Source organism: Prionailurus viverrinus, chromosome B1 (genome assembly GCF_022837055.1).
Source record: "Prionailurus viverrinus isolate Anna chromosome B1, UM_Priviv_1.0, whole genome shotgun sequence".
Classification (NCBI taxonomy): Eukaryota; Metazoa; Chordata; class Mammalia; order Carnivora; family Felidae; genus Prionailurus; species Prionailurus viverrinus.
The window spans coordinates 172,206,975-172,218,989 of record NC_062564.1 but is presented as its reverse complement, the minus strand read 5'-3'; the positions used below and the strand labels follow the sequence as shown (position 1 = coordinate 172,218,989).

General features: G+C 39.7%; 2 protein-coding genes across 4 annotated transcripts in view; one reads left to right on the top strand and one right to left on the bottom strand.

Annotated features, from left to right (window-relative positions):
* Positions 1 to 10,894, top strand: part of NSUN7 (NOP2/Sun RNA methyltransferase family member 7) — a 52,748-nt gene extending 41,854 nt beyond the window's left edge. For all 3 annotated transcript variants that reach the window (XM_047855472.1, XM_047855471.1, XM_047855473.1), the window contains exons 10-12: positions 1,688 to 1,805; positions 9,189 to 9,312; positions 10,150 to 10,894. In XM_047855472.1, coding sequence (XP_047711428.1) covers positions 1,688 to 1,805; positions 9,189 to 9,312; positions 10,150 to 10,788 — 881 coding nt within the window. In that variant the 3' untranslated portion in view covers positions 10,789 to 10,894. The remainder of the gene's footprint in view (positions 1 to 1,687; positions 1,806 to 9,188; positions 9,313 to 10,149) is intronic.
* Positions 4,237 to 12,015, bottom strand: part of APBB2 (amyloid beta precursor protein binding family B member 2) — a 397,886-nt gene continuing 390,107 nt past the window's right edge. Inside the window, exon 18 of the transcript XR_007151499.1 lies at positions 4,237 to 4,248. The gene's annotated coding sequence lies outside the window, so the exon portion shown is untranslated. The remainder of the gene's footprint in view (positions 4,249 to 12,015) is intronic.

Below are 12,015 nucleotides of genomic sequence, written 5' to 3'. Positions count from 1 at the left end.
AAATAAATTGAAAATGGATGGAAGATGTAAATGTGAGACAGGAAACCATCAAAATCCTATTGGAGAACACAGGCAGTAACCTCTTTGACTTCAGACATAGCAACTTCTTATTAGATAGGTCGCCTGAGGCAAGGGACACAAACGCAAAAATAAACTATTGGTACTTCATCAAGATAAAAAAGCTTCTGCACAGCAAAGGAAACCATCAACAAAACTAAAAGACAGCTTTCAGAATGGGAGAAGATATTTGCAAATGACATATCTAATAAAGGGTTAGTATCCAAAATCTATGAAGAACTTATCAAAATCAACACCCAAAAACCAAATAATATAGTTAAGAAATGGGTAAAAAAGGACACGAACAGACAGTTTTCCAAAGAAGATATCCAGATGGCTAACAGACACATGAAAAGATGCTCAACATCCCCACTATCAAGGAAATACAAATATGTCTAAATACTAAATCATTTAGTCAGAATGGCTAAAATGAACAACACAGGAAACAACAGGTGTTGGTGAGGATGTGGAGAAAGGGGAACCCTCTTGCACTGTTGGTAGAAATGCAAAGTGGTGCAGCCACTGTGGAAAACAGTATGGAGTTTCCTTGAAAAGTTAAAAATAGGGGCGCCTGGGTGGCACAGTCGGTTAAGTGTCCGACTTTAGCTCAGGTCACGCTCTCGCAGTCCGTGAGTTCGAGCCCCAAGTCGGGCTCTGGGCTGATGCCTCAAACCCTGGAGCCTGTTTCCGATTCTGTGTCTCCCTCTCTCTCTGCCCCTCCCCTGTTCATGCTCTGTCTCTCTCTGTCTCAAAAATAAATAAATGTTAAAAAAAAAAATTAAAAAAAAAAAGAAAAGTTAAAAATAGAACTACCCTATGATCCAGCCACTACACTATTTACCCAAAAGATACAAAAATACTGATTTGAAGGAATACGTGCACCCTGATGTTTATAGCAGCATTACCAACTATAGATAAACTATGGAAAGAGCCCAAATGTCCATTGACTGATGAATGGATAAAGAAGATGTGTCATCTATATCTATATCTGTATCATCTATATCTATACATACACGATGGCATATTACTCAGCCATAAAAAATGAAGTCTTGCCATTTGCAATGATGTGGATGGAGCTAGAGAGTATAATGCTAAGTGAAATAAGTCAGTCAAAGAAAGACAAATACCATATGATTTCACTCATGTTGAATTTAAGAAGCAAAACAAATGAATGGGGGGTGGGGTGGGAAGAGAGAGACAAACCATAAAACAGATTCTTCATTATAGAGAACAAACTGATGGTTACTGGAGGGGAGGTGGGCAGGGGAATAGGATAAATGGGTGAGGGGGATTAAGGAATGCACTTATGGTGAGCACTGAGTATTATATGTAAGTGATGAATCACTAAATTCTTCACCTGAAACTATTACACTGGAATTTATATAAAAACTTGAGAGAAAAAGAAAAAAAATTTCAATTTCCATACAATTCAGTTGGATTTACTTTACTTATTGGCCACAGACTATGTTACTAATACATGTTTTGAAGAGGGGAATAATGCAAGCATCTATGGAAATCATTCCCATCAAAACCATGTGGTATTAGTATCAAATAGATGTTTGGAAACATAAGTCTGTTTAGGATTGTTAATGGGGCCATTATTATTAATTACTACCTTCTTTGCATATAGTTACTAAAGCTCAAGCAGTTGTTTATTGCACGTGTTCAGTTTATCCAGAAGAAAATGAAGGTGTTGTTAAGAAAGCACTGGAATTTCAAGACCATGGGATTAAAGTACAACCTTATAGGTAAGAAAGGAAAGGATTGCTCTGAACTCAAATATTCTGAGCATGAATGATTATGATTTTTAAGTTATTTAAAGACGTTCCACATCCTTCTTGTTATACTTTAACATGACCAAACAACCTAATTTCTTACAACTATAACAGATTCTGTAGTCTTTATGATGGATTGGCATGAGCATTCTCAACAAAACAAATATTCTCAACAACAAAATTCTTTTTGTTGTTATCGTTGGTAAAGCTAAATGCATTTTGGCTTTGAGTTGATTGATTTCTGGATAAACTGGGCCTGAACTTTATATCCCGACTTACACATTTATGCCTCAGTGCAGTACAAGAAAAGTATATAAAATAAACTTAGAAAGGAGACAGAGGGGCACCTGGGTGGCTCAGTTGGTTAAGTGTCTGTCTCTTGATACTGGTTCAGGTCATGATCTTGTGGTCGTGGACTCATGGTCGTGAGATCGAGGCCTGCATAATCTGCACTGAACATGAAGTCTGCCTGGGATTCTCTCTCTCTCCCCCTCTCTCTGTTCCTCTTTCGCTTGCACACACACACACCCTCTGTCAAAATAAGTTTAACAACTTCAAAAAAAAGAAAGGAAAAGCAAAATTATTGAATTGGATGTTTATTACCTGAAAACACATTTCTAAGCTCCTTGTAGCCTTTGTCCCTCACAAGGACTGAGGTAAAAATAGCCTAAACAATTCAGGTAGTTTCTGGGTAAAATGCTGCAATAAAATAGAGGGAGAGAGGATAAACAATAATATTCCATCTAAACTGTGGGCATCAAAATAAGGAATAGATCTAAAAATATATGACACCTTGGGGCACCTGGGTGGCTCAGTTGTTTAAGGGTCCAACTCTTGGTTTTGGCTCAGGTCATGATGTCATGGTTGGTGACATTGAGACCCATGTTGGGTTCTGTGGAGCCTGCTTGGGATTCTCTGTCTCTCTCTGTCTCTCTCTCTCTTTCTCTCTCTTTCTCCCTGTCTTTCTGCCCCTTCCCTCTCTCTCTCTCCCCCTCAAAATAGATAAATAAATAAACTTAAAAAAATAAAAGGGGGCGCCTGGGTGGCTCAGTCGGTTGAGCGACTGACTTTGGCTCAGGTCATGATTTCACAGCTCGTGAGTTCGAGCCCTGCATCAGGCTCTGTGCTGACAGCTCAGAGCCTGGAGCCTGCTTCGGATTCTGTGTCTCCCTCTCTCTGCCCGTCCCCCACTCACACTCTGTCTCTCTCAAAAAATAAACATTAAAAAAAAAAAAGATGTCCAGTACTATGTTGAATAAAAGTGGTGAGAGTGACATTCTTGTCCTCTTTCTGACCTTAGGGTTAAGGCTCTCAGTTCCCCATTGAGGATGACATTAGCTATGGGTTTTTCATATATGGCCTTTATTATGTTGAGGTGTTTTCCCTTTAAATCTTTGTTGAGGGTTTTTATCATGCATGGATATTGTACTTTGTCAAATGCTTTTTCTGCATCTGTTGAAATGATCTTATGGTTCTTATCCTTTTTCTTATTGATGTAATGTATTATGTTGATTATTTGTAAATAGTGAACCACCCTGGCAACCAAGGAATAAATCCCACTTCATTGCGGTGAATGATATTTTAAATGTATTGTTGGATTCAGTTTGCTAGTATTTTGTTGAGAATTTTTGCATCTATGTTCCTTAGAGATTAGCTCCTTTAAGTTTGTTATTAACTGTTTTATGTATTTGGGTGCTTTCACGTTGGGTGCATAATGTTTACAATTGTTGTATCTTCTTGTTGGATTGCCCCATTATTATATGGTGTCCTTCTTTGCCTCTTGTTATAGTCTTTGTTTTAAAGTCAATTTTGTCTGATAAAAGTATTGCTACTCTGGCTTTCTTTTTTTAATTAATTTATTTTGAGAGACAGAGACAGAGACAGAAACAGAGTGAGTGGGAGACAGAGAATCCCAGGCAGACTTTTTGCTGCCAGTGCAGATTCTGATATGGGGCTCAAACCCACGAACCATGAGATCATGAGCTGTGCCGAAACCAAGAGTCTGATGCTTACTTAACTGCTTAACCAACTGAGCCACCCAGGTGCCCCGCCCCTCTGGCTTTCTTTTGACATCTGTTTGCACCATAAATGTTTTTCTATCCCCTCACTTTCAATCTGCAGGTGTCTTTAGGTCTGAAATTGGTCTGTTGTAGGCAGCATATAGATGGGTCTGGTTTTTTATCCATTCTATCACCCTATGTCTTGTGATTGGAACGTTTTTTACATTCAAAGTAATTATTGATACATATGTCTTTACTGCCATTGTATTACTTGTTTTGTGGTTGTTTCTGAAGATTTTCTTGTTCTTGTCATTCTTTCATGGATTGCTCGTCTTCTTTAGTGATAATTTGGATTTCTATCTCTTTATTCTTTACCTATTAGTGGTTTTTGATACTGTTAGGTTTGTGTATAAGATCTTCTGCATGTAGCAGTCTACAGTAGGTTGATGGTTGTTTCAGTTTGAACCCTTTCTTTACTCCTGTCTTCCCCATGTTTCAGGTTTATGGCATTATACTTTACATCCTTCTATTTTGTGAGTTCCTTCACTGATTTTTTAAAGAAGTATTCATTTTTGCTGCTTGGTGTTCCCTACCTTCATACTGTCATTATTGGCCTTTCCTTTCCATTCCAAGAGTCCTCTTTAATATTTCTTGCAGGACTGGTTTAATTGTCACAGACTCCTTTAGTTTTTGTTTGGGAAACTCTATCTCTCCTTTGGTTCTGAATTGCAGCCTTGCTGGATAGAGTATTCTTGGCTGCAGGTTTTTCCCATTCAGCACTCTGAGTATATCATGCCATTCCTTTCTGGCTTGGCAAGTTTCTGCAGAAAAAGCCATTAATAGCCTTACAAGGTTTCCTTTGTATGAAATTGTCTTGTCTTGCTGCTTTTAATCTTGTTTTATCACTATATTTTACCATTTTAATTACAGTGTGTTGGTGGAGTGCCTGGCTGGCTCAGTCAGTAGAGCATGCAACTCTTGATCTTGGGGTTGTAAGTTTGAGCCCTATGTTGGGTGTAGAGCCTACTTAAAACAATATTAATAGTAAACAACAGTATGCCTTGGTGTGATCCAGTGAGTATCCTTATGATCATTGCTTTAAATTCTCCATCAGGCTTGTTACTCTGTTTCACTTACATCTCCAGCTGTCACCTTCTCTTGTTCTTTCATTTGGGACAGATTCCTCTGTCTTCTCATTTTGTCTAAGTCTCTGTGTCTATTTCTCTGTGTTAGGAAAGTTAGCTACGTCTCCTGTTCTTGAGGGTAATAGCTTTATGAAGAAGAGGTCCTATAATGCCCTGCAGTGTAGGGTCCCCTTTTCCCCAGGGCCTGGCACTTCTGGGAGTGTCTCCAATGTGTTGTGTGTGCTCTGCTGTTGTATCCTGACTGCTTTATCCATCAGGCCAGTTATCTGCAGAGACTCTCTGTGCCTGTTGTGGGCAGTGTTTGGTTCCTGGCCTGAATATGGTGCATTTTAATTACGTGTGCTCTGATCTGCTTGGGAAATGAGACATATCTCCACTGTCACCAGAATTGAGGCCTCACCAAAACACCTGGGTCAGGAGATGCGGTGTCAGTAGGGGTTTGGGCCAGTCTTCTAGAGGAGGGGGCCTACCACACTGAGACTGAGGCGAGCATGACTGGAAAGGGCAGTTCTTCCAGATGGCAAGGGGGCAGGGCTTGGTTTAAGCAAGTCAAGTAGCAAGTGTCCAGTGTTGGTGCCGTACTGGTACCTGCAGGTGGCCCTGTGCTTATGTTGAGGGGCTGCGGAGGGAAATGACACTGGCCAATGTCTTTGTTCCTGGAGGGGTCTCTCCATTGAATGCTGCCTATCCGGGACAGGCTCCAAGATGAGCAAATAACCTCCTCGCTCTGTGGCCCAGGCACTCTTCAGATTGCTGTTTTTGCCTGCTTTCTCTCCAAGAGCAGCCCCAGTGTCCTCCACGCCCTCCTTTAAAACTCCTCTAAAACTCCAGGCTCTAAGCCTTGCTGGTTAAAAGAACTCACAAAATTTAGGCCCTTTCACTTTCCAAGTCCACTGCTATGGGGATTTGTCTCTCCTGTACATTTCCGTGTGCTAGTTTGTCCCTCACCCTTCTCTGAGATTACAGCTCCCAACCCACTGCAGCACCATGATCCATTTCTCACCCAAGCCAAATCTCCGCACTTCCTACTTCGTAGCGTCTTCTCTACCTTTGGTTGTGGAGTTTGTTCTGCCAGTTTTCAGATTGATTTCTGGAGTATTTAGGATGATTTGATAGGTATCTAATTGTATTTGTGGGACAAGGCAAGCCTAGGGGCCTCCTATTCCACTACCATCTTCCAAGAACCCCTATAGACCTGTATTTAAAGGGCTCATGTGATTAGGTCAGGTCCATCCTGATAACATGCATAGCTTAAGGTTAAGAGACCTTAATTACATCTGCAAAATTCCTTTTGCCATGTGTCTTGTTTTCCTAGGCTCCCACAACAAACTATCCCAAACTTGGTGACTTACAGCAAAAGAAATTTATTCTCTCACAGTTCTGGAGACCGGAAGTCCGAATGAATGTCAGGTGTTGGCAGGGTTGGTTGGCTTCTGGGGCCTCTGAGGAAGAATCTGTTTTATGCCTCTCCCAGCTTCTGGTGTTCACTAGCAATCTTTAGTGCCCTTGGCCTGTAGCTGTGTCATTCTAACCTCTGTCTCTGTCTTCACATGGCCCTCTTCCCCTGTGTGTCTCTGTATCCTCTCTCCTTATAGGGACACCAATATTGGACTTAGGGTCTACTCTACTCCAGTATTACCTCCTCTTAAATATCTGCAAAGACGCTATTTCCAAATAAGGGCACATTCTGGGTTTTGGGTGGACACGAATTTTGGGGAGGACACAATTCAGCCCCCAACGGTCCACTGTGCCCCCCCCCCCAATTGATGTCTGTCTCATGTGTGAAATACATTCAACTCACCCCAATATCCTCAAGTCCTCACCCATTCCAGGATCAATTCTAAATCCAAAATTTCACCTAAATATCATCAACTGCATAAATCCCAAATGTCATCATCTAAGTCAGGTATCCACGAGACTGGATATGAACTTCCTTTATTATTCAGAGAAATGGCCTGTAACCTGGAGTTTAGAAATAAATTTGTTATGTAGGGGTAATTGTAAGGTAACTTAACCAATCTTTTTTTTTTTAATTTTTTTAACGTTTATTTATTTTTGAGACAGAGAGAGACAGAGCATGAACGGGGGAGGGTCAGAGAGAGGGAGACACAGAATCTGAAACAGGCTCCAGGCTCCGAGCTGTCAGCACAGAGCCTGACGCGGGGCTCGAACTCACGAACCGTGAGATCATGACCTGAGCCGAAGTCGGCCGCCCAACCGACTGAGCCACCCAGGCACCCCACTTAACCAATCTTAATTAGGATTATTACCATTAGCAAAGACAGCATATATAGCTAAAATATATCATATTTATTAAACACTAACTGAATACTTACTGTGTACCAGACACTCTTCTAGGTGCTAAGAACATATTAATAAAATTGACAAAATCCCAACCTTCACATTTACATTTTGGAACTAAGTATGTCCAACTTGTTAAGAAATCATTATTTTTCATAAGAATTTTTTTACCTTATGTGAACAAATTGTTTTTGATGATTTCTATTTATGTAGAGCACATAAATAAATAGGCCTCAGAAATTCGGTTTGTTGGTTACAAGGTTGGTGAGAGGAGGGACTAGCTCTCTTGCCTTTAGTACCTGCACAGCTATTATACTTCAGCTGAGTTCGGCATAAACACTTATTAAGCACCACCTTCTGTGCCACTTTTGGCATGTCATTTGAGGTCACGTGTCTGCCTACATCCTAAGTGACCTCTGCATCCCTTTACTCACCTTATGTCCCAGCCACATGGAAATACTTGCTGCACCCTGAACATTTTTATGATACTTGTGTTTTTGTGTCCTTCTTTCTTTCTTTCTTTCGTTTCCTTCCTTCTTTCTGCCTAGAAATACCTTCTTTACCTTATGGGAAACTTATCCTTCAAGACACAGTACCAGTGGTTCTTCCTCTGTGGAGTCTCCACGTGCGCTATCCTGTGGCCAGAGTTAATTGGGCCTTATTCTGTATTACTACCTCATTTTGTCTCTCCTTGGCTCAGCATTCTTATTGGGTCTTCTTTATATTATTACAAACTGATTAGGGGGCGCCTGGGTGGCTCAGTCAGTTGGGCGTCTGACTTTGGCTCAGGTCATGTTCTCATGGTTCGTGGTTTGAGCCCCACGTCCGGCTCTGTGCTGACAGCTCGGAGCCTGGAGTCTGCTTCGGATTCCATGTCTCCCTCTCTCTCTGCCCCTCCCCCACTCACGCTCTCTCTCTCTCTCTCTCTCTCAAAAATAAACATTAAAAAAAATTTAATAAACTGATTAGTTTCTCCAACCAAATTGTAAACTATTGAGAATTAATTGATCTTTATATGCCTTGCACATAGTAGGCAAATAGTGAATGAATGAATATAAATTTAAAATGATTTTAAATCACTAAGTTCTGTACCTGAAACTAACATTACATTGTATGTTAACTGACTGGAATTTAAATAAAAACTTGAAAAAAATGGTTTTAAAAACTTTCAGAATATATAAAATGATTAATAAGAGTTCCTGATATTTTAACTTACATGGGAAAATATTTATTGCCTTGATTAAATATATTTTAATTGTAAAAGCATGGGAATATAAGAATTATTTATTATTTATTACTATTGAATGAGAAATTAAATAGTAAATATAAAAACCAAAATGTTACCTTACACATAATAGTGATTAGAGACCTTACACCAAATCTTCTGTTATATGCTTTCTTGAGCACTACATAACTCATCCGTTAATACTCAAAAAGTAGTTGAGAAGAATAATGTAGTGAAAATGACGGGCCATATTTTTATATTGTAATTGTGCAAAAAGTAACCAGAGGAAGGAAGTCATACTTTTTGTATTTTGACATGTGAAAGTAAAGGATTTTTTCTGTTCCACCTTTGTGATTACTCTATGTATTTACCGGTTTTGATAGAAGTCTTTTTGTTAACATACTATTGAGTTGGAAAAGAGTTTTTAATTTGTGGAAAGGCTGGTATTCTTGGCATAGTTGTTTAGAGATGGAAGCCTTGGCAAGCATGACAAATTCTGAACATGAAATATTAGAGCTTTTAATTTATAATAATATTATGATGCTTCACCATTTTAGGCTTATTGGGAATTTTTGTTTAAATGATTAGAAAACGTAACAGAAGAAAAAATGTTGCAATCTAGTGTCTCTCTCGATTGGCAAATGAGCCATTCTAACTATTTCCTGTTTGCTCCTATCTCCTGCAGGCTTAGTCCTCCTGTCCTTCCGCTGTGCTCCTTAAAGGAAATACATTTGTCTACTGATAAGTTTTTCAGAATGGAACCATCTGAAATTACCAATGGTTGTTTTCTTTCTGTTCTAACAAGGGAGGTAAGGGGGAAAATCCCAATCCATGTTATACTTTGTTAAGAATTAAGAAACAACAAAGCCTCATAAAGAGGAACCTAGGAATTTTGTGAACATTTTGTAATGGTGTGTTTGTTTCATAAGTAGCTAAAAGACAGGAGAAAGAATTATTACTGTGTGACACAAAAATCCCTATTTTTTTTAAGTTTATGTTTTTAGTAAACTCTACACCCAACGTGGAGCTCGAACCCACAACCCCGAGATCAAGAGTTGCACATTCTTCCGGCTGAGCCAGCCAGTGCCCCCCAGTCCCTTTTTCTGTCTTTCTATTCCCCCTGAGGGTTCCTCCCTTGCCTGCTCTCCACCCCCACTTCTCCAAGCACTTTGCCACATCTAGTTCATCTTAGCTCACATGGAAAAAATAAGCTCTGTAATTTTTTTTTTCTGTCAGATTCACAAATGGGGAAGTTTTGGGGCACCAGGGTGACTCAGTTAAGCGTCTGCCTTCAGCTCAGATCATGATCTCATGGTTCATGAATTTGAGTCCCACATCGGGCTGTCTGCTGTCTGCAGAGCCTGCTTCAGATCCTCTGTCCCCCTCTCTCTTGCCCCTCCTCTGCTCTCTCTCTCTCAAAAATAAAAACTTAAAACAACAGCAACAAAAAACAAAACAAATGGGGAAGTGTAAGTCTAAAAAAAAGTCATTGACTGAGGTTTATGGGCTATATTAGGGACTCAAGCCTAAAAACCATTTCTTTTATAGTAATAGATGCACTTTTATTTTTACTGAAACACTGAGAAAATTTGTAATATACACAATAGTTAACTCCTACATTTAGTAACTGCTTCTTTTGATTGTAGCGGGACCCATCTGAGGCAGTGTCCGTGAAAGATGTTTTGGCCCGTGCTGCAGCAAAGGGTCTACTGGATGGAATTGAGCTGGGTAAAGCTTCAAAAAGGGAGAAGAAGAAGAAGAAATCAAAAATACCATTGTCAAAAGCCCCCACCAATGATAGTAATGACATCCAAATGAAAATTGCTGAATTCCTGAATCGAGAAAGTAATGCAAATGCTAATCGGTCAGAGACATTAGCAACAAAAACATCTCTTCCACAGAAAAATACAACTACAGCTGGTTCTTCCTCGCATGTCAGAAAACCCAACAAGCCCACCAGCAATCCTTTAGTGCCTACATTTATGAAGAACACAGCTCAACCCAGACCGTATGAACGGCAGACAAACTTCGTAAGATCTCGCCCAGAAGACAGAGTGATGGCACTGAAACCTGTAGAGATTGTTTTGCCTCCAGTAATGTTGCCATTTTCAGGTTCCCAAGGGATCAAATCTCAGATACCAACTCAACATTTTTACTATCGTTGGGTTGGACCCAAGACTGTCATGCCCAACTACTTTCCCTCACCATCAATATCCAGAAGAGGGGAAAAGCCTAGAGAAAACTTACCTTCCTCCCTACTCAGGCATCCTCGACCATGGCTTTGACCATCTTGTGTTTTTTACAGGGGTCAAGAGCAGTTCATGTTTTTTCAAAGTCTGATATTTCTCTGAGGTTAGCCATCCCTATACAAGATACTCATCCTTTTGGCCACTCAGTATCTTCTAAAGGTGCTATTAACTTCAAGAGAATTAAGACAAGTGAGAAATAACAATGTAGGCACTTCAACAAAAGCAGAATTCCTACATTTCAACAGCTCAGTGCTGATCTGTTCTAGAATGTCCAGCTTAGACTCAGGATCAGCTGTTAGAACTTGTATCCCTCTTGTTAACTTTCAGTCTGGACTCAGGACACCAGTTTTAAGAGAAAGCTGCAACAATTTTTCCTGACGGGAAACACTGTCTGCCTTATAACAGACTTGAGGTGGTTTACTAGAGTGTAGATACAGAAAAGATGCTGGCCTCTCACACTGACTTTATGTTGCTTTTTCAGTATCCACCTGCAGTTTGACATTTTCAATCGCTGTGGAGGTTGATTTTTTCCTTAAATATCAAAATATTCTTTAAATGGTGGGGGGGGGGGGTCATGAGTTTTTGTGATGTGATTGAGATTGAGTAGGAAGAACAGGAGGTTCCAAAGTTCCAGGTGTGCATAGTTCAGAAGTACATTAACAGAGCAAAAACGGTTTCTCATCGAAAGAGCTTCTGGGATCCTGAGCAGACTGAACACAATCAGCTATCCCTTCTGCCAAATATGGTTGTAAAAAAGTGACTGTACACAAATTTCCATCCAAATAGTAATAATTCTGAGGAAGAGGCAAAACTGTTGACTACAAGTGACACCTGTTATTGAAGAAATCCATAAAAATGTCTGATTCTGTTCAAAGATCAGGTGAAATGCTAAAATCTACAAGTCATTTCAAATGGTACACGGTAATCAAACTGGTAAATCATCTCTGACGCACAACTAAAATCTATTGTAGCACTATGTTAATTATATTAAAAGTCAATTCATCTTGAATGTATCATCCGTTGCCTACCAAGAATTGGTATGATTGTCATTTTGGGGTCTATTGATTTTTTTTTTTCATCATGGAAACAGAAATTGTTTGACATTTAATCAAGTAAGTTACAACTATGAAACCTATTGTTTAAAAACATGTTCATAGACACAACGTTTGAATATAAAGTTCTATTTTCGGAATCTAGTCGTGTTGAACAGTGTTATGTAAATTCCTAAATGTTCAATTCAGGTGGCATGATTTCAGTAGAGTA